This window comes from Hemicordylus capensis, chromosome 5, assembly GCF_027244095.1.
Source record: "Hemicordylus capensis ecotype Gifberg chromosome 5, rHemCap1.1.pri, whole genome shotgun sequence".
Taxonomy (NCBI): domain Eukaryota; kingdom Metazoa; phylum Chordata; class Lepidosauria; order Squamata; family Cordylidae; genus Hemicordylus; species Hemicordylus capensis.
In genome coordinates, this window is record NC_069661.1 from 201,369,149 (window position 1) to 201,395,351 (window position 26,203).

The 26,203-nt window shown below is 43.2% G+C and overlaps 1 protein-coding gene across 10 annotated transcripts in view; it reads right to left on the reverse strand.

Annotated features, from left to right (window-relative positions):
* Nucleotides 1-1,409: 1,409 nt before the first annotated feature.
* Nucleotides 1,410-26,203, reverse strand: part of C5H12orf50 (chromosome 5 C12orf50 homolog) — a 41,493-nt gene continuing 16,699 nt past the window's right edge. For 6 of the 10 annotated variants that reach the window (XM_053256374.1, XM_053256369.1, XM_053256373.1 and 3 more), the window contains 10 exons: nt 23,137-23,260; nt 15,946-16,104; nt 14,810-14,887; nt 14,594-14,707; nt 12,321-12,431; nt 9,118-9,225; nt 8,087-8,194; nt 7,640-7,843; nt 5,321-5,410; nt 1,410-1,644 (listed from right to left, as the gene is read on the reverse strand). In XM_053256374.1, the coding sequence (XP_053112349.1) occupies nt 1,619-1,644; nt 5,321-5,410; nt 7,640-7,843; nt 8,087-8,194; nt 9,118-9,225; nt 12,321-12,431; nt 14,594-14,707; nt 14,810-14,887; nt 15,946-16,104; nt 23,137-23,260 (1,122 nt within the window). In that variant the 3' untranslated portion in view covers nt 1,410-1,618. Of the gene's footprint in view, nt 1,645-5,319; nt 5,411-7,639; nt 7,844-8,086; nt 8,195-9,117; nt 9,226-12,320; nt 12,432-14,593; nt 14,708-14,809; nt 14,888-15,945; nt 16,118-23,136; nt 23,261-24,988; nt 25,212-26,203 lie in introns of those variants that run through there. The other 4 variants (XM_053256378.1, XM_053256377.1, XM_053256372.1 and 1 more) reach the window with 4 other exon arrangements.

The window sequence follows — 26,203 nt, forward strand, 5'->3', positions numbered from 1 at the left end:
TAAGCCTTAAAGGTCTAAGTCTTAAAAAAAATCTTGGCAACCATACTGGTACACACCTTTTTGGAAAAGAGCCTGGTTTTAGGGAAGTGAGATAGCAAGCAATAGTGCGAGCAGCAATACATTTCTTGTTCTGCCTGTGGAGAAGTGCGCTCTACTAACCCCGAGGGTTTAAATAAATAAATAAATAAATAATCCCAAAGCAGGAAGGGGGCGCTTAAAGCCTGCGGAAGGAATGTGTCCCTTACACAAAGGAAATCGCAATACAGTTAAAAACCCAGGTGTCTGTCTATTTCCCGGTGCTTTCTGAGGTAAAAACTAAAGGTAGCTCGTGCAAGGAAAGGCTCGCCAGGGCATCTGTGACAGCGTTCAAGAGCATTTCTTTGCCACAGATGAACTCGCGGTTTGTGTCCTGCGCTCCCGCTTTCTCTTTGGGGGATTGGTGGAGTCGCCAAAGCAGGAAGTCCCGTGACATCAGCCAAGGGGACTGTTTAGCTCGCGCTGAAATATTCATTACTTGGTAATGAGACGCTCGATGCTGCTGCTTCCTCCTCTGGCACGCGCCAAGCGACCAGCCACCGCGTTACATACTTGTTCCGTCTCACTCCAACAGGCGCAGGAGCGCGTGCTTTAGGAGCCCCCCTCCCCGCACAACTTGAGAGAGCTGCCGCCCCCCTTCCCCGCAGGCGGCCGTCGCTCAGGAGGGGAGGCGCCCAAAGTTGTCTGGCTTCTGAAGAGGAGCCATCAGGACTCCTCTGGGGCACGCGGGGTTGGGAAGGCAACACTCTGCTTCGGGCTCCTCAAGCGAGGAGGCACCGAGGAGGGCGGCTGGATTATTCTGGATTATTCCCTTCCCTCCCCAGCATGGCCGCCCGTTTTCCCTTCTCTCAGGTCGCGTCTGCTCAATCAGCGGCCGGAGAAGGTAGAGCCTGGAGAGGGCTCGCTCAGAAGGGGCGACGGCAGGAGAGGAGCTGCAGCTGGCTGAAGGCAGAGGTTGCTGCACCGGCGGTGGTGGAGCATCGAGCTGCGAGGCTACTTCCTGCCAGGCCCCCGCTTTCCCTCCCCTCCCCAGACGCCTGGTGGGTCGACGGTCGTGTCTCCCTTGGATTGTTCTGGGCCTGCGCGAAGCGCAGGCCCAGAACAGCCCAGGGAGACAGGGACGCAGATCCCCAACGTTCTAAAGCCACGGACACTCACTTAGGGTTTTATTATAGAGGATCCCACCTTTCTTTTGTCGGAGAACTCAAGGTAGCTGTACTACTCATCCAGGTACGGGCCAAACCTAGACATACTCAGGCTTCGGTAAGGTGGCTGTATCATGTGCCCTCAGACCATGTTCTAGGAAGTATTTGAAACAGTATTGCGAGCAATGTTAAACCTCAGTAGCAAAAGAATTCATTCAGAAATACATGTCTTGTTTACATATTTTAATCTGTGTGTTTTATCCAGCTTGGTAGATCCTGCATTTTAGAGCGTTCATTTTTGTCTCCATTGGATCTCCAGTTCAGTATGCTTGATAAACACGCTATTTGAAATTTGTACTTTTTCATAGTAGATCACAGGAAGAGCAATAGATCACTTCTTTTTTCTCCCCCGTTTCCTTGACTTCAAATCTTCTTTTTTATCTGCTTCCATTCCTTCTGGGCTCTGAAATTAACACTCATATAAGTTTGAAAACTATATAAATGCATCTGCATGTAATGTGAAAACTACAGGATCAAAAGTGTGCTGTAGGAAGTGTATAGCACACATGAGCAGTGTGTAGACCCAATGGGGTTTGGCAGGGAGAGTATGTCAAGCCCGCTCTCCCCGCACAGGAGCATCAAGACCTCCCTGGGTGGCTGGATTGGCCGCCCACATGATTATTGGCTCTGTAATTGTGTGGCCGCCCACACAATTACTGGAGCTGGTAGGGTTGGCAGGGATGGGGGGCCACCCGGAAGTCCCAGAATGCCCCATGTGAGTGCATAGGGCATTCTGGGGAGACCCCCAACACTGGGAGGCTTATAGCCTCCTGGTTGGGGGTCTCCTCGTGGGTAGGCATGGGAGGGCTACTTTGGCGGGCTAGCCACCGTTGAACCATCAGGCTTGTCCGTGAACCCAGTGGTTCTTACGATGGGGGAAAACCAGGCTGGGCTCCCTTAGCCTGGTTTTCCCCCATCGTGAGAATAGCCTCAATGACTTTGATGAACAGGGACTAGAATTGCTAGTAAACATACCTGCTGTGGGGCTTCCAGGAGATCAAGAATGACAATAACACATCTAATTATTGTTACCAGAGTTTGACTCACAAGTTACTTACAGTAGCTGCACTATGGTTTGCATTGCTATATGCACACTTACTTGGGCCCTTTGAACATGGGGTTATATGTCTGACTAAACATGCTCTGGATAATGCTGCACCTCCATGCAGGTTTTCCAGTAAGTTTAAAACTCTAGTTTGTGGCCTGCAGTTATCAATTGTATTTCATTATATAGTGGATACACACTAGCACCCAATGTAAAGCACATTTACATGGAAGTGACTTTCATTTATTTCAGTGAATCTTATTTCCAAATGGTTGTGCTTGGACTGCAAATTAAGTCCTGTATGTGTTTTACTACTGTAGTTGAACATATCCAACCCAATTGTTAGAATTACTTGGAAATAAGTTCCATGGAATTCAATAGGGCTTGTCCCTAGTAAACATGCATAGGATACCTCATACTTTCTTCCTTCTTGCTACTTAGGAGGAGCATGGGCAGAAGACACAGCTAAGCAGAGCACTCTTAAAAAACAATGGACCGGGTCGCACAATCAGTGAGACCCGGTTTGGGGCAGTGAGCAGGAAGAGCGGGCTAAGCCTGCTCTCCCCACTCACAAGCGGGCAGTGAGCCCTGGGCGGCTGGATCGGCCACCCACACGATGGCCGGCTCTGTGACAGAGCCGGCGGGGGGTGGAGGGAGCGGGGGCCGCGTGGCCCCCCGCAAGCTCCAGTATGCCCTACACGAGTGCGCAGGGCATACTGGGGGTCTACTCATGAGTAGGCATGGTGCGAAGGCGCGGCGTGGCTACTCATGATCCTAAAAAGCAGGTTTGCTGGAGCGCTCGCTCCGCAAACCTGCTTTTTAGCAGGGGTTCTTGAACGGGTTACCCGCTCAAGAACCACCGGGCTCGGCTGCGAGCCCAGTGGTTCTTATGGTCAAGAAAAATTGGGCTAGCCTCTGCTAGCCCGATTTTTGTTGATCGTGAGAATCGCCCCACTAAAGGAGTAGCTCCCTTTCCACAGAAAGAAATGCATTTTAATATTGTTCTGTGCTAGGGCCATGTGATGCTTCAGTGACTGATTCAATCTGGAAAAGATTCGGCCTGATTCAATCACTGAAGCTTCAATTCAGATCTGAACACTGTCTGTTTGATCTGAATCAAAGCAACCATGGCCAAATCAGGTTGATTCACTTCCGAAGCAATTTGACCACTTCATCCTCTCTTTCTAGCCTTGCCATGCTCCGCTGAGCCCTGAATTTAATTACAAGCACAGGCAGGAGACAGGCTGACTCTATTTTTATTTTTTTGCAAGCATGATGAGAGTACAGCATTTGCTGCTACTTCACTTTTAAAATCAAACACATACAATATGTTTATTTTTCCCTGGAGTCCTGGGAAAGGTACTGGTGCTCCTGGGAATTATAGTCTTTTATGGCACTGTGGCTACTGCAGGAGTCCTGGAAAAGACTACAATTCTCAGGAGCATCCACATCTTTCCCTGGACTCTCTGGAAGAAGGAAAAAATGTTTTCTAGGTTTCATTTTAGAAATGTAGAAGACACTGTTCCCTTACTGTGCTCAGAAAAAAATAAAAGTAGAGCCAGCCTGTCTACTGCATATGCTGTTAAGTAACAACAGGAGTCAGGGGAGTGGTGAAATAGGGAGAGAGAAGCTTCAGCCCCAAACTGAAGCAACTGCCTCAAATCAAGCCAAGTAGATGCAGGAATCCCCCTCCCCCCCCCCCAAAGTCCCAAACCGAATCTGGGACTCCAGATTTGAATGAGGGCTGCTTTGCACAGCCTTAATCTGAATCCTAACTTAGGAACTGATCACACTTTCTCCCTTGTGGTTCTCATGCTTATCTGACCCTTCAAGCAAACCATATAACATCTTCTGGCACACCACAAAGCAGCATGGGGAATTATGGGGTCAATGGAGATGGCATTAGGAGAAATGTATGAAAACTCCAACTAATATGGAAAGACAGAATTAGGACCCTATACAGAATTCTAGAAGCCGGAGGTAAAGCTTCCAATGAGCAAAGAGGTACCGGAAGCACGCTACCCAGGGCATATGGCCAATGGAATAAAAAGAGGCCAATGGAAATATTCCTTGTTGGCTCTTTCATTCATGGCATAAACCCCGTCTGATCTTGACCCTCTTCTCAGAGTCACATTGGAGCTCTTCACATTGGAGTGAGAAGAGCTCCTCCGAGATCTGCAGGGAGAGTGGATTTGTCCAACCCTCCCCGCAGACAATCACTCACTCTTCGCTGGGCAGGTGGATCGTCTGCCCAGACAAGTGGCGGATCTCCTGCAGTCCACCTGTGGCTCACTCGGCAGCTCCGAGGGTCGAGTGCAGGGAAGTGCCACTGTGTGGCACCCCACCCCTCAGAGCCCCAATAATGATCCTCCTCCCCCTGAGTGTGCCCACCGTGGCTGCAAGCAGCTGCGGCAGACACACAATCAATTAAATGTGGTTAAGGGAACACTTGCTCCCTTAACCTCATTTAACTAGGAGCCTACATAGGTGGGTTTGCTGCTGTGTAGCCACCGGGATTGAGTGCAATCCCTGTGGTTCACACAAGCATGCAGAACAGGGCTGGGCTCCCTTAGCCCAGTTTTGCACACTCGTGTGAATAGCCTCATTATCTAGCCAAGGAGCAAAGGTGATAAGCTCTCATTCAGCCAACACTTGACTAGAGGAGAAATTTAATATTTGTTTCCAAGTTCAGCTACAACCTAGCGGTGCAGACTGGGAAAAAGAACAGTTGATCTGTTTACCTTCAGTCAGCTTGTCTAAATAAATAAAGATGCTGGGATAAAATTTGTCCATAAGCAGCCCTCACATTAGGAGGTTAGTCTCCTCCTAATCCAGAACAGTTTGGAGCACAAATGCATAAGCACTAACAAATCCCATGTTATGTGAATGGTACCTTTCCACTAGCAATATAGAAAAAGATGTTACTACATGTACATAAATATCTACACAATAAATTATCTCTTACAAGCCTCCTCTATAGTCTAGTTTTGCTCCATTCTTAACGTATTAGAATGCATTGGCATTCTATAAATACCTGAATGCATTTTTTCAGCTTTAGTATATACTTTAGTATGTGGACTTCTTTTTCTCCAAGCTGGTGTATTATATGCTGTCACGCATCTGTCTACAGAAAAAGAATACAGCTTGTTTTACATTTTCACTTATAATTCCCATTCTGCCACTCTAATAAAAAAGTTTTTTAAAAATCCTCCCCCTTCACACGCACACACATGCTTTCAGCTGTGATATCATCTGACACAACATGAATCACAAATCATTTGAAAAGTATTTTAGCCTAGTGGAAGATGTTTTCATTAAGTGTGAAAAATTAGTTGGAACACTAAAACACACTGTGCCACCTGGGCAGATTACCTAAAAAACAGATGGAGCAGGAAGGTATGGGGAAACAAATCTGTTGGACAGAAACAATAATAATTAGGAAATGGCTGTATTTCAGTAGAATTCAATTCTTAAGTATAAAACAAATAAAAATATTTAAAATAATGTCTACAAAATTAGGTAGTCTATAAAATAGTCTACAAAATTAGATAAGCATGTTGTAAGAAAAATGTACTTTCAACAATATTCATGTAGTTTTCTCTAATACTTTTTTTAAAAAAGTGAGTACACTGAATACAGCATGTAATATTGAGAACCATTATTTTTATTCAGATGGTATTTCCTAGACACTGGAGGTATTGGCATAGTGATGGCATAACTGTGGCATAACTGTGCAGATATAACACATGCAAAATAACAATATAAGTGCCTCTTCTGAATGTAATAACAGAATGCCTCCATTTGTAAGTTAGTCAAATGTTGCAGTGTTGACTATAAACAAGTATTCTTTTCAACTCTGCAATAACAGATTTTGTGACAGAGAGGATAGCAAGAGAATTTTCTAGCACATAGATGTTCTGTGCTCCATCTGCAAGCACTGCATTAGACACTCTTTTCACTTCCTTCTATAGCTCTGGTCAAACACATTACCTGTGGATGCTGCATCCAAGTACAGCATCCACAACAGCACAACTGTGTTCTGCTGTACAGATGAACTCTTTAACTCACCTCTTTAACTGCTCTGAAGAGACAAACATTGTAGTCATGGAGAAAGTCTTCCCATGATTTAGAATGATGGGGTATCCCAGTGTTTGTATCTCTCCACAGTGTTAGGGATGTGTGGAACTGGTCCAGGGGTTTGTGGGTTCGTGATCGAACCAAAAAATGCCAAAATGGCGGCCATTTGCTTTTACATAGCCTCGAAAGGGCCAAAAAGGCTTCGCTTACCCAGCTGCAGCGGTGATGAGGAAGGCCGGCGGAGGGAGAGGACCTCGTGTGGACCCCCACGGCGGAGGGAGAGAATCTCGTGTGGACCCCCCCTCCCCCCGCAGCTACAGCAAGCCCCCCGAAGGGGCTACAGGTACTTGCTTTTACGTTTAAATCTTTTTAAAAAAAAAAGTTCGCGGACCGGTCCGGGACCGGACCGGTGGGGGGTGGGGTTCAATGGCGGCTGGACCGAACTGGCCCGGTTCCGTTTGAGGCCAGTCCAGCCTCGAATCAAACCAGGCCAGACGGTTCCGTGCACACCCCTACACAGTGTCTCTTCAGACAAATGTAATCATGAACAATGGGTGCAAGGGGGAGGGTTAGTGCCTGTCATGGTGTGGGCAGGGCTTGCTGACATGCTCTCATGGATGAGTGTTGCCTGGGGAGACCTGAGTTCAAATCCCTGTGCAGCCATGAAGCTCACTGGGTGACTTTGGGCCAGCTGCTTATCTCTCAGCTTAGCCTAACTCACAGGGTTGTTGTGAGGATAATCATAACCATGTACATAACCATGTTCTGGGCTCCTCAGAAGAAAAGCAGGATATAATTTTTTTTTTAACCTGTTCAGGAGTGAAGTGGTACCGGTTTTCATCACAGCTTCTTGGACATTTTGATAGGAAATTCACATATTTAACTGATTAAAAATTGGTTAGTGTTTAGAACTAAAATGTACTGATTCTAATAAGGCCTGGAAATTGGATGGGTTACAATGGGAAAAAATACTACTTTCCCATAAGTTATCAGTGTTTTATCTGATATATTCATGTAGAATTTACTATAAATATTAAAACATTATCACCTTTAGTTCCTCATTTCAAGCTCTGTCTTTTTGTCTTTGCCTCTACTATAAATATTAAAACATTTTCAAAGACATGGCAAAAATCTTTCCCTTTAACATGGTCTTACAGAGTTCATTTTAATTCAGTTTAGCATGTAGCAAACCATAATGTAGCAATTAAGAACCCACAAATAATAATAAACTCTCAAAGTGTATTATTTACTAGCCACACAAAGTCTAGATGCTCACCTGTAGGTAAATTCATCTTGGATTCTTTGGTGGCACCAACTTTACTATAGGTCAGATTTGATGACCTTCCAGCTGCTGGAGAACTCAAGGAAATGCTCCTCCCATTGGCTCTCTGAGAAGGAACATAAGAAGCATTCTCAGCATTCTTGCTTTGATCATTTTGATGACAATTCCCTTTACTTTTAGGGTTTGATGTATGCATTGCTGCAAGAAATAATACAAGAATCAATATTTTCCCCAAACCTGCAGAAGCTATTCAACGCTCAACATATAGGAGACATATACAGGACATGAATGTGGCATACAATTTAAAAATCCTTTAAATAGATTGCCCACTATGATCACTATGATGAAGTATGACCAGTAGAATTATTATTCATTGAATTATTCTTCATGTGTCTTTTATCTACTAAAATGGGTGGTGGGGGGAGAGGTTCTCAGAAATACCTTTTGCTGTCAGTGGGGTAGATAGGTTTTTGGGTTCCTCAGATATCCATTTCTTTTTCTTCACTCCTTTAAAATTATGCTTCTTTATGCCTTCAGCATGGCTTGTAGCTAAAGAAAACAAAAATAATAGGATTCTGGTATTCAGTTCTAGGAAAATTGTAAGTAAGGAAGCCTCATAGAGCTGGTTCACACACTTCACTGAAGATCCAGTATATGTAGTGTGGTGATCTCTCCCTTACTGTATCAGTGAAGTAGCATGTGATACAGGAACTATATGTGTATAGCCTTATTTTCACAGGCATGATTTGCACAATCATTTTCCCACACCCATTTTCTGAGGTGGCCGTTCAGATCAATTCTAGCACCCATATCACAAGTTGCCTTATGTGCTGGGGTTACAAAGGTTTACCTCGCTTGTTGCCTCATTTGAGAATTGCATAAAACACAGGGCTAGTTGTTCCTGTCAATGCCTGACCACATATGGCACCTTTCCACTTGTAAGACTCCTCAAGAGGGTTTTGAATGACTGAACTCTAGGGAGTCCCATGATGTCAAACATGGCCACTCAGGCTGATACAAAAGTCCTTTGAGTATTTATTCCTATGATGAGTGGCACTATGTGAAAAGCCCCACTGATTACTTCACACATTTAAATATGCGAAGAAATGGAGCCTGCTATGTTATACAGAACTTGTCTGGTGAATTGCTCAGAAGAACAATATCTTTCTAGTTGAAATGGCTCACTGCATCATAGTATAGTAAAAATGATCACGGTAATTAACTGGCTGATCCTGCTGCACCCAAAATAAGTAACAAGCTTATGTTGGCACCAAAGACAGCAAAATGTGCCACAGCTGAGAAAAATATACTGAGTGTTAACTGTGATAAGAGAATGAAATTAACCGCCAGTACAGTTGAGGTCTCTGGCACACAGAGAAATCACACAGACAACTTTCCAAAATGCATTTTCAAACTGCAAAAGGAAACAAATTTATATTTTCCCAGGTTTTTTTTAAAAGAGCACTGACTACCTTTAACATTTGGACACTTAAGCATGGTAAATTCTTTTTCTCCTCTGAACATTTTGCTTTGTATCCGTCCAACAAATATGCTTCTTTGTGGCAAATAACAATCACCCCCTGCAGAGACAGACAGAATCACAGATCAAATAAAATAAATGAAAAAATAACAATTAAATTCACAAAAGAAAGCAGTGGGTACTCCAAAGATCACTTGTGTGCTTTTCCATGTGTTTATTAATAACAGGAAACAGGATGTGGGAGGAAGTGGTCTAACATCAGACAACTTAGGATGAGAGTAGTCAAAGCAGAAATAATCAGAAATAAATGTTTTCAGGCATAATTCAGAGTAAAGCTGGGGCTGTTCATATTCCTATATCTGTTTGGCTGTGGTTCCTTAGGCTTTTTTCCTAGCAGGGACTGTTCATATTGCATGATCTCCCTGCTGTCTTTTTGGTCTATTTTTGGACAATGGGGCTGCAGAGGAAGTGAGAACCCTGCCTCCTCATGCCTATTCAAGTCCACAGGTAGAGAAAGTGCAGATATGTGCACATGTATGGTGGAGACCCTGCATTTTTAAACCTTTCTTATTTTAAAAATAAATAAAGAAGTTTGACTTATTTGCTCAGGGAGATCATGCAGTATGAACAGTCCCTGCTAGGGAAAAGCCTAAGGAACCTGCTAACTGAGCAAGGAGGCACCTTTTAAATGTGGTGGTTCTCTTTATTTAGCAGGGGGAGAGCAACTGGCCCTATCCACCCCCACCCACCCACCCGCAGTGACTGTTGCTGGTGTACTGTTTCTTTTTAGATTATCAGCCCTTTGGAGACAGGGATCCATCTTTTTTTTTTTATTATTTCTCTATGTAAACCACTTTGGAAATTGGGTTGAAAAGCAGTATATAAATATTATTTGTTGTTATTTATTTATTTATTTTTAAATTGCTGTGGGTCCTTGAGCAAGGTTGGCACATATCTCTAGAGCCAGCAACAAAGTTTTTTTAAGCATCAAGGTCAATGGAAGATTGCGGGGGGATGTAAGTTGGGAGGGGCTGGCCATGGAACACTGAAACCAGGCACACTTGTGGTACAGTACAGAATAGCAGGACTCTGTGTACTAAATTGGAAGCTAATTTTTTTAGACAGGGAGGGTGTTTCACTTTTTTGTATTTTTTGTTTTAATTTCTTTATTGATCTTGTGCAAGACTGCAATCCAGGGGGGCGGGAAACAGCACAGGATAGTCCTACTGTCCTGTGCTACAACTGTACCTGGTTTCAGAGAAATGGCCAGCCCTTCCCAACTTACGATTTCCCCCCCTAATTTTCCATTGACCTTGATGTTAAAAAGCCTTGCAGCTAGCTAGAAAGACATGTGGCAGCATTGCACAAGAACCATGACAAATAAATAAATAAATAAATAAATTAGTCAGTCTTCTCAGGAAGGAAGAATTTTTAAAAACAGAAATGAATGAACAGAAGTTGACTCCAGAGCACAGGAAACAAGTCTTCCCAGCATACTATCATGTCAACAGACACTCGGCAAAGCCACACCTCCATCTCATCTTGATCTGCTTTATCCGTGGGGTCTCTCCACACAGCAGAATCATACTCATAGAATGATGGAGTATCTCAGGAAAAGATTTTAGAAAGTGCAACTATTTTTGGTCGCAGATACTCCGAGTTAAGCTCCATTCATAAAGATAAAACCTGAATGATTCAGCTTGCTAAATGAACAGTACCTTGCTGTCTCAGTACTAAATTCAAGCTAAATCCGACCCTCATATGAATGTACTTCAAGCCTCAGTGTGCAAAAGCACTATAAAAGCCCTGTGCAGAAAAGCCCCAGTTGAAGCGAAGTCATAAAGGCAGTAAACTCAAACGGCCCTATCCCATGAGCAAGTCCAATGCAAAACCACAATGCTAATGGACATAGCTTTCTTGTGCCTAATAAATTGTGCTATTCTTGCAGGCAGTGTCAGAGCCAGTGTGGCATAGTGGTTAGAATACTGGACTAGGACCGGGGAGACCTGAGTTCAAATCCCCATTCAGCCATGAAGCTCACTGGGTGACTCTGGGCAAGTCACTTCTCTCTCAGCCTAACCCACCTACCTCACAGGGTTGTTGTGAGGATAAATATTTATTTTATTTATTTTATTTATTGTTGCATTTATATACCACCTTTCGTTAAAAGACAACCCCAAGGCGGTTTACAAAAGTTAAAACATACAATAAAAAGGCAATAAAAACATCAAGCTAAAAAATATAAAAACATATAAAATACAGGCATAAAAACAATACAACAGGTAAATATAACCATGTAGACCACTCTGGGCTCCTTGGAGGAAGAGCGGGATAGAAATGTAAAAATAAATAAATAAATAAATATAAATATTGTCCCCTTCCACAGCCCCTATGGTCCTTTAATGTGGACTATGGGTGGGGGGAGTGCCAGCTTTAGGTAACAGAAGGAATGGGAGAAAGAGCTGGATGGAGCCGCTCCCTTGTGTGCTTTATGTAATTTGGGCATGAGCTCTTCATTAGGCAGGATCTATATAGTCTCCTTCTTGCTAGTTAAAGAAGCATTCCCTAACAGTTTACTCAATATTTTATGATCCCCTAATCAATAATTGGGAGTATTGACAGGTATCCCCCCACCCACCGCTGGTGGTGTTCCTTGCTATTTTTTTCTTTTTCCTCCTCATTACCAGGAATGAACACTTTCTCCTCATTTTACCACATGTGTGACTTTCCAGTGCAAAACTGCACCAAGTTGGCTTGGGTCTAGTTTCTTCTAGAATACCACTAACTGGCTAACATTCTAACTAACGAAGCATTCATGTAAGGAGGCTTTATAGTGATACACAAGGAGGCCTCACACAGCATCCCCAGTTCTCTTGCATGTGGACTATTGTGCCACAGGGCTAACACTTCCAAGTGCTTTCATGCTCCAGAAGCACCCTGCAAGACTGGAAATAGATTGCTGACCCACAGCAATGTGTTTTTAGGCCCTCTGCATTGGGAACAATGCAAGTAGCATTATGACACTTTGATCCCTGAATAGGTAAAAAAGAGAGGTCTGAAATCTCAGCTATGCAGTATAGATATTCTGCATAGATACAGTATATAGCTATTCTATATACCTAGTGCATGCTGAACTTGCACAGAGGCTTTTACTTTCTTATTATAAGAATTTAAATAATTACAGTAATCTTTTACCTCCATTTTCAAAGACACTAAGATCAGATCTAGAGCTACTGTCTAATGACGCTGTTATCTCTGTTTGCCTTTCTATAATATTAAACTTTGATGGAACTGCAACACCATCACCTAGAAGGGCAAAAGACAGAATCAATAAATGTATTCAACTTTTCCTGGTATCTATTACCATAGCATTATCATAGCATTAAGCAAGCTATTATTCTATCAGCCTCAGCCACACACATCTTCAATATGAGAGTTATAATAGCATTGGTGAGAAAATCTGCATAAAGTGCACTGAACACTTGAAAGACACTAAATATTACGACTCCTGAGTCACTTACTTCAAACAACCCAATAATGGACAATGCACTGAAGGATATTTTTTCTCACTGTTCTTTAAAATAAAAGAAGAAAAGGCAAAACCTTGAAGCCGAACATGCCTAAGTAATTTGCTGCTGTAAAGCAAAGATTATAATATTTAGCTGATAAAAGGGAACTATCTAAAAATTTACAACTTTCTCTCTTAGTCAAAATATTTCCTTTTGCTTTACAGTGATAGTTGAGTATTAAACAAAAAAATCTCAGTCCAGTCATTTCACTGTAATAACAGATTTGGAGTCAGCCATCATATCATGTTGCTCCAAAGAACTTTAGGACAGTGATACTCATATTAGCACCTTACTTTAAAAATATATATATCTTAATGGCTGACACGAATCATATTAGCATCCTGAAATATTTAGGACACAAATCACTGTAATGAAAAGCAGAATTACTATTTGTTATGATTAAAATCTGACCTTGAAAACTCATTCTAAAATACTCAGATCACATTACTTCTTATCCATTAAGTCTCCATGATCAGGCTTTATAACATGCGGAATGGTAGTCATTCAACACCCAGTACTAGTAACCTTGACAATGAAACACAAGAATCATGGATGTCAGGAACATGTCAGCCATGATGCCTTGGGCAATGAGGCTCCATGTCATGATATAATTAAAGCTCAAGTAGGAAGCAAAAAGCCCGAAAATGATCTCTGGGACAGGAACACCATTAGATACCATTATACTGCCCATTTGAGTCTGTGAGCCAGTATTTCTTTTAAATATCTTAAATATAAACCTTTTCATGTTAGATAGATATACTTTATTACTGTCATTGACCCAACAACACAAAAGAAAAGCAGTACAAATCACAGCAGAGATAATACAAGTAATGCAAAATATAATGTCAGGGTCTTCATAATACCGATAACTCAGACCAGCTCCTATGTAATCTTACATGCGGCCGCACAGAATTTGGCCACGCACAGCATTATGGGTACACAATAATAAACTAGTTAAAAGGATGCATATCCATCATCCGTTCTAACAGGGATATTTAATAGGAGAGAGGGAGATAAGGGAGATATGAATATCAATATAAAATTAACAATATAAAAAGGTGTGTGTTACCATCTCAACACCTTGGCCACAAGGACAGATCTGGTTAGTGATAGGGATTTTATGATACCTAATGGTGCAGCAGGGAAATGACTTGATTAGCAAGACAGAGGATGGCAGTTCAAAGCCCTGCTGGTATGATATTGGGCAGCAGCAATATAGGAAGATGCTGAAAGGCATCATCTCATACTGCGTGGGAGAAGGCAATGGTAAACCCCTCCTGTATTCTACCAAAGACAACCACAGGGATCTGTGGTTGCCAGAGTCGACACTGACTCAATGGCACACGTTACCTTTACCCTCCAATACAGCTGATGGACATGCATTAAAGCGTGCAAGGGAGAAGGCTCTTCTCTGGGACAGAGGGGTTAAACTCATTAAATAGTGGGCTGGTGCCTTTTCATGTTATAACTAGCAGATATGTGTCAAAATATGATAGGCATATTTTTCCTCCCTCCCTCCCTCCCTCCCACCTTAAGGCCAATTTGGACTAGGACTGTGTTCCCCTGCCTAGCACATAGCTGCCAGACTTCTTTTTTAGGCTAAGCATGAGCAGGGGCTCTATCAGGCAGTGGAAGCAGTGGCAGCAGCAATTCCCTGAGGTTCCCTCTCTCAGTGTAGAATGCCAACCCAGGGAGCTGTGGGGTGGTAGTGGGGGACTGTCATTTCTCTCCTTGTTGCCCATGTTAAACACAAACATACCCACTCCAGGAATTCAGCATGACCAAGACTCTGAAGTTTTACACTGTCACCTATACATATGATAACTGAAATGTGGAAGAAAACCTTAGGTGTTTTTAAAAGAATCCTAAGCCCTTGAAATTAAAAGCTTTGGTCCTTGCCTTCTTGTAAATCTCTGCAAGTTTCCATGGGTTTCAAGAGCTCATTCTCCAGCACTGAAGGTACACTTTTTGTTAAATGGCTTTCCTGAGAAGTCTGAATTCTATAGTATTCTCCTGACAAATTCCCAGGAAGAAAAAAGAAACATAGTTTACCATAGTGATGTCAACTGGTTTTTTGTTTGTTTGATTTTTAAGGATCAATAATAAAACTCTTACCAGATTTATAGCACATTGCCTTTATTGCCTTTTCTTCTTCTATGTCTTCTGGAGTCTTAGATAATAAATATGATGCATCTGCAGGAAACATTTAGAAGAAATTCTTTGAAGTAAAGACTCTACCAGATTTCTTCCTGAACAGTGCAAATAAAAAACCAACTGAAATTGCATTTACATTAAATTATAAATTAGCTATATTTCTGTTCTGCTCTTCCTCCAAGGAGCTCAAGATACATAGTTTTCTCCCTCATATTATCTTCACAACAATCTGGGTAGATTATTAGGATGAGAGATAGTAGGCTCATTCTCATGGTTACGAATATGATAGGAGACCTATCCAGAGGAGCTGTGTACACTCCCACTTTCTTTTTGTGTGAGTTAAAAATGAGGTTGGAGGCATCAACAGTGATTGTGTGGTAAGCAGAAGCTACATCAGGGTTTTTTTTAAATCCTACCTTGTTGAAACCCAGAGCACGCACAGCTCCTAAACTAGGGTAGGACAGGTCCCCTACTCTATTCATAATTGTGTGAAGCAGACTCATGACTGGCCTCCAGTCACCCAGTCAGCATCATAACTGAGTGGAAATTTGAACCTCAGTCTCCTCACTCCTAGACCAGTGCTCTAACCACTGTACCACACCAGCTCTGGTCCCTCTGGATTTCTTAAAAAGGGTTGTTTTAACTGTGAATTATCAAGTCTCAATCCTTTTGCAGGGGAAACCCATCTATCTATTTGTAACATTCTGGATAAAATTATATATATATATATATATATATATATATATATATATATATATATATATATAAAACTAATGATTCTTTACAATGTCTGTGTTGTATAACATTACACGCAAAAGGCCTACACTTTCTATTCTCAGGCAGTGTTGCCTGCTTCAGCAATTCTTCTTAATAATTCTGTTTTGGGATTTATATGGGGAGGTGGCCAAAACATATTTTCATTTTTAGGAAAAGGTTTTAGTCTGCTTTGGAGGAGAGCTTAAGAGCAGAACTGCAGTTATTGCAGGAAACGTTAGCATATAACATTAAAGTAGATTGTAATTTTTAAGGCAACCTAATTCTAGAAAGAGTGATTATTAGAAACATTAAGCAGGCAAATATGAATGAACAGTATTTACATTTCTCCTCCTGTTCTTCTTCTTCGTCGTCCTCAAGATTGATTGTAATAATCAGTGGAGGGTGGATAGGTCTTAAAGTGTTTTCTTGACCTTTTGTGGAATCTTGATTTTGGTCAGCATGCAAAATCCCTTCCTGAACTTCCCTTTGCAATGTGGAATCTATAGGAAGGAACTTTAAATTCAGTATAAACCTGTTACCCTAGGACACCAAAGCCACACACTACACTCAGTTGGGTATAACTTTGTTCTTAGGATACTTAACACATTCACAAAAGGCACCACTGTGTATTTTTTTGGACACAGGTGCAACAGATAAGTTTAATTACTAGGATTGTAAGTAAAAACATCTTTGTATATTAATGGTATGAGTTTTAATCAATTAATTGAACCATTAACTACAGAGGGGAGAGGCAGCCCATGTTCAAACATGGCTGGCCTCCCCATAGTGAGGAGAGCTGGTCTTGTGGTAGCAAGCATGACTTGTCCCCTTAGCTAAGCAGGGTCCATCCTGGTTACATATGAATGGGAGACTTGATGTGTGAGCACTGTAAGATATTCCCCTCAGGGGATGAAGCCACTCTGGGAAGAGCAGAAAGTTCCAAGTTCCCTCCCTGGCATCTCCAAGATAGGGCTGAGACAGATTCCTGCCTGAAACCTTGGAGAAGCTGCTGCCAATCTGTGTATACAATACTGAGCGAGATGGCCCTATAGTCTGACTCAGTATATGGCAGCTTCCTATGTTCTCCACTCATGCTTGTGCCCCTGTGTGGTGCGCATGCACCTGCACTCGTTAGGAACTGCCTATCCTCCTCTGATTGGCTGGGTTCCTGGCTGGTGGAAGGAGGATGGGCAGAGGGCAAGTGGTTGAAGGAAGTGGCTGGCGACATGCACCCCTGCTCACCTGGCTCTGCCCATCCTCCTTCCATTGGCCAGGCTCCCAGCCAATGGAAGGAGGATGGGTAGAGCTGGGTGAGCCACCGAAGGAGAAGATGATGGTGACTGCAGGTGACCAGTGGTGAAAGCAGGGAGTCCCAGCCAGGAAATGGGGGGAGCTCCGTGGCTCCTCCCCAAGGCTTGGTTCTCCTGGATGCAGAGCATGGCAGGGTCTTTGAACCTGATCATCCTCTTAGAGCGATACCCCTGATTAACTACATATGTATACATTTGTATACAAGAATAAGCAATGGTTCTAAAGATCAAGGCATACGTTGTTGTTTTTTGATTATGCACATGTGATGAAGCATCATCTTAGAAAGAATTTTCTCTCACATAGAAAAAATGCCTCTTTTAAAATGGCACATCATCAGCATTTTTATTTGTATTAACGACAAAATGAAAATCTGGTGCCCGAAGACACTCTTTACGTAAGTCAATAAAGATGAATTTAATCCATTAATCTAACCAATTAATTAACTACACACTGCAGCCCTAATTATTGCTACCTTTTCTTCTTTGACATTACTTTGCACCGGGGATACCTAGAACAGTAGTTCTCAGACCTTATTGGCCAGCTCTCTGCAAGCAATTCAATAAAATACATATACCCAGTTCCCCAAATCATATATAAATATTCCTTTCTCCTTGTGCCCCCAGTTATCCTGGATAATCCTAAACCATCTGCTATTACCACTGTCTTAACTTCTGTAGCTATTTTCACTTCCCTCCCAGAGCTAAATATGATGAAATATATTTCTCCCAAATAAGAATGCATGTGGAATTCATTAAAAGTGAAAAATGTATACCCAATTTGCAGGAAAGATACACGACAGCATTCAGTTTGTAGAATGGACATTGACCCAAATATCCAATTGATTTTTTTTTCAATCTAACATGTTTTCCACATGCATTATTCCACAGAGAAAAGTCATTGGAATGATCCTCTTGTTTATGAATAGAGCAGTGTGGAGAGACAAGCAGTGTTGAGAGCCAAGAAGGGTTTGGCAGGGAGAGCAGGCTTGGCCCTCTCTCCCTGCACATGGGAACTCTACCCTCCCTGGGCAGCCGGATCGGCCGCCCATATAACTACTGGTTCCATCACGGAGCCGGTAGGGGCAGTGGGATCGGGGGCCACCTGGCTCCTGGAAGTCCCAGGATGTCCCACATAAGTGTGCGGGGCATTCAGGGGAGATCCCTAACGTTGGGAGGTTTGTTTTAACCTTCTGGTCGGGGATCTCCTCGTGAGTTGCCATGGTGCAGGGCCACACCGTGGCAACTCACGATCACAGAAACAGGGTTAGCGGAGCGCTCCGCTGTTTTAGGGGAGGGGTATTTAAGCAGGCTAACTGCTGCTGAACCACCAGGCTCTCCCATGAGCCTGTTGGTTCTCACAACTGCTTGAAAGTGGGCTAGCCTCCCTTAGCCCACTTTCTAGCGGACGTGAGAATAGCCTCATAATACAGCATGTGTGTGTGTGTGTGTGTATACAAAAAGTGTTAATATACACTTTTAAATGCAAATGGGATATCCCACTCTCAGATCCTCTACCCAGATGACACAAGCCACTTGTGTCAGCTCTCTCCTACCCAAGTAACTTGTGTCATGTGAATGGGTAGTTGAGAGTTAGCCCAAGCAGCTTGCGTCATCTGGGTGACTGGGATGCGGCCTGGCCAAGCCCAGCTGCTCAGACATGGGTAGCCCAGATCCTTTACCCAGGGATAAAGTGCGGTAGAAGGATAACAGAGCTTGTCCTACCTCCCTTTGTGGTTGTGTGGAGCACCACTAGGGTTAAAACAGTTGCCGGGACTGGTGGCCATAGAGTCTGGAGTACAGTGCAGCCAGGGAGAGGAGTGCTGCTGCACTGCCACAGGCTGCCTCTCCACTGCCCAAGTGCTGCATTGTGGGGTGCCTGAAGACATCCTTCTGCCAATCCCACTTCGGGAGTCCACCTCCATGCTGGTTGTATGGGTATGCAAGTGGCGGAGTCCTGAAGAGGCACCAGTTTTCTGGGGGAAGGTAGTTAGGATCTTGCCTTCCCCCCAGACCATCCCACTTTGGTCGTGTGAATGGCCTTATTAGCTATTAATATCATTTCTCATTCTCCTTTTCCTGAATGTTAAGCACAGTCTTTACATGGTGTGTTTCTGTGGAGGAAAGAGCTCTGGATACTTTTAGTGCCCTTATAAGCATCAGTTTAAGCTGGCTTTACAGGATGTAGAAGCAAATTTATTGGCAAACAATTCTAATCCCAAATCAGTGGCTGATATCCTAACAAAGTGCTTGGGGAAAGACATTGTGCTAGTGCAAAGATGTTGCGCTAGCTACTAGCACGAAGTCTGGACTTGCATTCCAGACTAGTGTTACATTCATGCAAGCATGCTTGTTCTTGAGAAACAGTTGAGCAACTTTTAGCACACCTCATTTTGCTTTAAAGGGAACCTTCGCACAAGAGTGCTGTAGTACAGTTCCACAAATTTCCATTTTGAGCGCAACTATGTGACCTTTTTGCACTAGCAGAAATTTGCTCATTACACAAGGTCAGGATGTCAGCCAATACAGGAAGTCCCCAACTTACATGTGGGTTATGTTCTAAAAGTTGTTTGTAAATTGGATGTTCATAATTCAAGAACAATAACTTGTTTGTATGTGCGGGTTGGCGTTTGTAAGTTGGGGATCTTCTTAATGTTATGGAGCTTTGTTTATAAGTACAGTATGGATGTTTGTAAGCTCAATATTTGTAACTTGGAAAGTGCCTGTATAAAGATACAAGATATTCAAGATACATACCAATGCTTGCTGCTAGTTACAAACAGTATATTATTGGGGTCAACCATAATTTAATATCCACTATCCACCATAAATAGCTATGTCATATAAGGTAAAGGTAAAGTGTGCCATCAAGTCGATTTCGACTCCTGGTTGCCCACAGAGCCCTGTGGTTTTCTTTGGTAGTATACAGGAGGGGTTTACCATTGCCATTGTGTAAGATGATACCTTTCAGCATCTTCCTATATCGCTGCTGTCTGATATAGGTGTTTCCTATATCATAGTCTGGGAAACATACCAGTGGGGATTCAAACCAGCAACCTTCTGCTTGTTAGTCAAGCATTTCCCTGCTGCGCCAAAAGGCCTAAATGTATGGTCACTTTGCATTAAAAAATCAGGGTTGGGTACACCAATATGCATCTTCAAAAGCACTAAAAATGTTAGTGGGAAGCAAGGTTGACAGACATATCCAGTACTAAAACATCTTTGTGGAAATCCCAGAGATTTCAACAGAGTTTCCTCCCACATAAATGTGCTGAGAGTGTAAATTGTTTAAATGTGTGATTACATGCAATCACACGTAAATGAAATCTTAACTGAATTCTGGATTGCAAACTATACATTGGCATCATGCTGGCTTATGAAGATTCCTTTGGTAGCACTAGTCTAAGGAATGATGCCGATGTAACCCTGGCATCTGTTAGCTGTTGTTAAAAAATCAGAAGCCAGCCTCAGGAACATGCTCAGTCCCTGGACGAAATCCCCTCTCCACAGTTAACTATGGTTAAGCAATTTATCAGCAGCCTGATCTGTGTTAAAGGTTATACAGAGTTTTTGTTTAACTTTGAAGGCACAGTTTGGAGTGGATTTTGGAAGCCCTTTAAATATTACTTTGGCCACATGAGAGCCACCTTTCTATGAGTGTTTTCCAGCTGGAGGAATGTTTAAATGATCCAACCATATAGGCAGGGGCCAGTCACCCAAGTCCCAACTGTGGAATCAGTTTAAGAGATAAGAATTTGCTACAGGAAGGGGAGGGGCTGTCGAAAGGGAACATGCACTCCCAAGATTGATTTCTGATTTATTAACAGAGATTAACTGGAAGCCATTGTTATATGTCTGTATTGGCTCCATTATTATTAAAACTGATTCACTAATTCTGATCTCAAATTATAGTTGCCATAATTTGTAAATGCTTCCTTATTCCAAGCATGTTAATCTTCAAGATACTGTTCTCATTCCAGTTGGCAATGCCACAGTCAGGGGTGTCAATTAGGAAAAGCCAGCTTCCTTGTCTGATTTTTTTTTGTAGTTGTATCTTTATTTATCATATTTTTATACTGCCTGATATGTAAATCTCTAGGTGGTGTACAGATGCCAACATTAAAATCACAGGTTAAAATACATAAAACACAATAAAAACAATATAAAACAAATTATTAAAATCATTAAAATTCTAATTAAAAGCTTGAGATAACAGGAAGGTCTTGAGGGTCTCCCTGAAAACAAACAGAGAAGGAGATGCTCTTATTTCAGCAGGGAGCATATTCCAAAGCCCCAGGCTGGCCATAGAGAAAGTCTAGTTTCGGGTCGCCACCAGATGAGCTGGTGGCAGCCATAACCGGACCTCTCCAGAAGATCGTAAAAGGCAGGAGGGTTCATGACAAAGGTCCATAACCTGGTCCAAAGTCATTAAGAGCGTTACAGGTAATAACCAGCACTTTGTATTTCACCCGAAAACATATTGGCAGCCAGTGCAGTTCTTTCAAAACCATTGTTATATGGTCCCTTCGTATTGTCCTAGAGACCAATCTGGCTGCTGCATTCTGTACCAATTGTAGTTTCTGAACTACATACAAAGGCAGCCCAACATTACAGTAGTCAAGTCTGGAGGTTACCAGCATATGTACCACTGTTTTAAGGTAATTCACCTCTAGAAACGGAGGCAGCTGACATATCAGCCGAAGCTGATAAAAAGCGCTCCTGACCATCTCCTCAACCTGAGAAACCAGGGGGAGCTTTGGGTCCAGAAGCACTCCCAAGCTATGTACCTGATCTTTCAGGGGGAGTGTAACCCTCATCCAGATTTAAACCATTTCTCGGGTCCCGACCCCCCCACCCAGTCAGTACTTCCGTCTTATTTGGATTGAACTTCCATTTGTTATCCTTCATCCAGCCTATTACCACCTCCAAGCAGGCATTTAGGGAAGATATGCCATTTCCTGATGAGGTCGACATGGAGAAGTAAATCTGGGTGTCATCAACGTATTGATAACACCCAGCACGAAACCTACTGATGATTTCTCCCAGCGGTTGTTTCATGTAGATGTTAAAAAGCACTGGAGACAGTATGGAGCATTGTGGAACTCCATACTTCATTTCTCGCTTTGCAGAGCAACAGTCTCCAAGCGACATCATCTGGAATCTGCCAGAGAGGTAAGAGCAGAACCACTGTAAAACAGTGCCACCCAATCCCACCCCTCTTAGGTAGTCTAGGAGGATACCATGGTCAATGGTATCGAAAGCCACAAAGAGATCCAAGAGGATCAGCAGAGTCACACTCCCTCTGTCGATAGCCAATTGGAGATCATCTATCAGACCAACCAAGGCAGTCTCTGTTGGAAGTGAAGGACTTTGCGCTGTCTCTTGTCTCAAAGACAGTGGAGGACAGACTAGTGAGTCAGAGAGCTAGAGGGTCAAGACATTGGTCATCTCTTCTCTACTGCTCTGACACTATCCCTTTGGAATGTAGATTGCTACTCTTAGGGACACTTCCTTCCAGCCACTTTCTTTCTCTCCCTTCTCTTCCTGTTCCTTCTACCTTGCAACATGCAAGCTCCTCTCCCCTGCACCATGTGTGCAGAGATGCAGAATCCATCAGCATCCAGCTAGCTAGATTAGAGATCCTAACTCCTCACTTTCCTATCTAGAATGGAGTTCTTTAATAAATGCCATATATATTGATTTGAAACTATGAACTGGCTCCAAGTTACTTTACTCTCAGCATACACGCATGCCTAACCAAATTCCACTGTGTTGTGCCTCTTGCACTCTGCTATAATGAAAAAAGGGATTATCTTACCAAAGAGAATTCCCAACAGTCTTGACCTCATAGCCCAGAGACCAGGGCTAGCCGGAGGCTGTGAGCAGAAGGCTAGCTGGGAGGCTGAGGTCTGCTCTTTTAACAGCAGAAGTTCCCTTGCCTGCTTGGGCTGGGAAGTTTGCAGAGCTGGCCCTCCCCCCCCCCCTGGCCTAGAGTAGCAGAGTACCATCTTCTGTTGATCCTGTGCTGGCTGCAGCCACAGACCGAGTGTCCCGACAAACTTCAGCTGTGTTGGCACTGTTCCAGCTGCCAGGCTCCAGAAGCCCACGTGAGAGGTGGGATCTGGGGGCTCTTTGGCTTAAATAAGGAACCAGGATCTTTATACTGGAACATGGCCCGCAGTTCTATTTCAGACCTCAAATATTGAAAAAAACATTTTTACTCACCACTACTAGGTGGCAAAAAAAGTCCATTTATATTACGAGGTTTACTGTGATGGAAGACACAACTGATCCTCACACAACCTAAAGGCTGTGTTTCCCAGAAACACGAGATGTTGTTGTACTTTTGCTACAGAAAAAACAACAATAGTTTAATGTGTCATGAATATGTATTTATATATAAAATTCTAGACAAGGCAGCTCTTCTCATGATCAGTGAGAAGAGCTCTGGGGTGGTCTGTGGGGGGATCGGGTTACACTTACCCTCCCCACAGACAATCGTGCTTGCTTCCCTGGGTGCCCAGACGACCAGTGGCTTCTCCTTCCAGCCAGGATGCACTGCCACATGTCACCACACCTGCCAGAGCTCCAATAATGCACCGCATGAGTGTGCAATGCATTATTGAGATTCCCCGCCCCCCAGTGTGCTGCATGAGCAAATAAATGAGGTTAAGGGAGTGCTCGCTCCCTTAACCTCATTTTAAAGCGAAGCTACTTAGGTGGGTTTGCTGCCGTGATCCCAGTGGTTCACACGCATGTGCAAAACCAGGCTGGGCTCCCTTCACCTGGTTTTGCACATGCATCTGAATAGCCTCAAAGTCATGGATGGAACACTGGAATCCATCTACAACGAAGAACAAGAGCTTAGAAGTAGAACTCTTCTAATATCTATCCAAGTAAATTTTGCAAAATCTGAGCCTTCTTTGGCTTTTATCTCTTAGATTTGGCAAAAGAAATCTGAACTGATGTAAACAGAGATACATAAAGATGTATTCTCTCTGAAACTGAAATTGTTTGAGTAAATTTTTCACTGATCTCAGCAAAGAGAGAAGTTTTCCACTCAACTGCAAAACTGGTATCAAAAGATAATAAGGGTTCTGCTTCTTTTAGACATTTGCTGAATGTTTTAGGTTGGAGCTTGCACTCCAATTATAGCATTGCATGAGCACATAAGCATTTGCAGAACAGTGCTGGTAACCATTATTCTTCCACCCATGTTTCATTGCATCCATTGTCCTCTAGGGATGTGCACAAAACGATTTTTGCAATTTGATTTGAATTGACTCAGTCTGATTTGATTCAAACTCAAATCTGCTGCCCTTGAATCAGAGTAGATTCAATTTGAATTCGATTCAAATTCAATTTTAATGGGCTAAGGGGCAGCAAGGCAGTTTGGGTGGCAGGGCGCTATGGGTGCTGCCTACCAGCCAAACCACAAAGTGATCAAACAGTTGATTCTTAAGGAAATGTTTAGTTTTAAGTTATTTTGTATTTTTCTGCCATAGCGAATAATGGCGATTCAAAGTGGTCCTTTTATTTCCCATAGGTAGCAGTGTTCCCTCTAACAGGAATCCTCAGATGTTGACTACAACTCCCAGAATCCCCAGCCAAAGGCCATTGCAGCTGGGAATGCTGGGAGTTGTAGTGAACAACATCTGGGAATCTCTGTTAGAGGGGACACTGGTGGGTAGTGCCTAGGTGCTCAAAAGCAGGTTGGGGGTTAGAGCACCATGAGTGCCAACTATCACCCAACCCACAAGGTAGTCAGACATCCTGGTGAGTTTTAGGGAATTTTAACGTATTTTAGATTCTTTGTTGTTAACTAACTTTTTCTCATAATGAATTCCTAGGCAGAAGCAATGTAACATTAGAGTATCTAATGTGTTTAGACTCTCAGATATTACATTACTTCTACGTAAGGATTCATTATGAGAAAAATACATAAAAATTCCAAAAATTTACCCGAGTACCCCACTGCCTTGTGGCTTGGGCAGGGGTGGCTGGTCAGTAAGGGAAGGAGAGGCAGGAGGGGTAGCACACCCCCCCCAACAAAAACAAGCTAACTGATCAGACTTACCAGCAGCCAGGGAAACCTTCAGTGAGCTTCTTCCAGCCCCTCCTCCACTGCCTGTAACTTGTTTTGGTCTTATTAGCTGGAATAGCTGCTGCTCAGGCTGCCCCAGGCAATCTGATTCCTAGGGGGCTGCTCCTGGAACTGCCCCCAGGAAGAACTAAATAATGGGTTAAAACGCACTTCTTGGTTGCTTCAGGGAGTATATTTATAAACCATTTCCCCCTTCTTCCTGGGGGCAGTGCCAGGAGGAGCTTCCTAGGAATCAGATTGGCTGGAGTAGCACCTATTCCAGCCAGTAAGACCAAAAGAGGAAGTTTCAGGCAGAGGACGAAGGGCTGGAGGAAGCTCCCTGCTCTGGCGTATTCCCTGACTTCTGGTAAGTCTGATCTTTTACTAGTTTGTTTGGTGGGAGGGCAGATGCAATCCCTGCTTTCTCCTTTCTGTCCCTCTTTCTGCCTTTTGCCCTTCCTTTCTGCTTTCTGACTTTCTCCTTACTTTTTGCCCAAGCTTTTTTGCTTTCTACCTTCTTCCTCCCCGCCCCACAAAACCTCAGTGCGGACAAGCTTGGGTAAATACCCAAGACTGCTGGTGTGGATGAAAGGAGGGGGGTAGGCTTCTGCCTTGGTGATCAGGTTCTCCCCTGTGCACCCCCGCCCGCTCCAGTGCCCACCAGCCGCTACTGGGCTTGGGTGGTAGTTGGCACCCATACCACCCTACCCCCATACCCACTCTGGAGTACCTAGGCACTATGCATGAGGAATAATGGGGCCGCTTTGAATTTCATTATTCCCTATGGGAGAAAAATACAAAATCACTTAACACTACCAAAATAAATCCTTAAAAATCACCCGAGTGGCCCTCTACCTTGTGAGTAGGGTGGTAGTTGGCACTTGTGGGGCCATACCCCCCCAACTCTCTCTGGGGTGCCTAGGCACTACCCACAGAGAAAAATGGGGCAGCTTTGAATCCCCATTATTCCATTTGGCAGAAAAATCACTTAAAATCACTTTAAAAAATCACTTAAAACTTTTTTTTAAGCTTTAAAAGCCACCCATGTGCCCCACCAGAGTAGTTCAGAGGGACATGATACAATGGCAATGACTAAGGGAAACTTGGGTCTCAAATCAGTTTGAATCTGGGGAGATTTGATTTAAGTTCTATTTTGGTCAGGGGTGCCAGGACAGATTCATTTTGAGGTCAGATCAGTTGAATTGACCA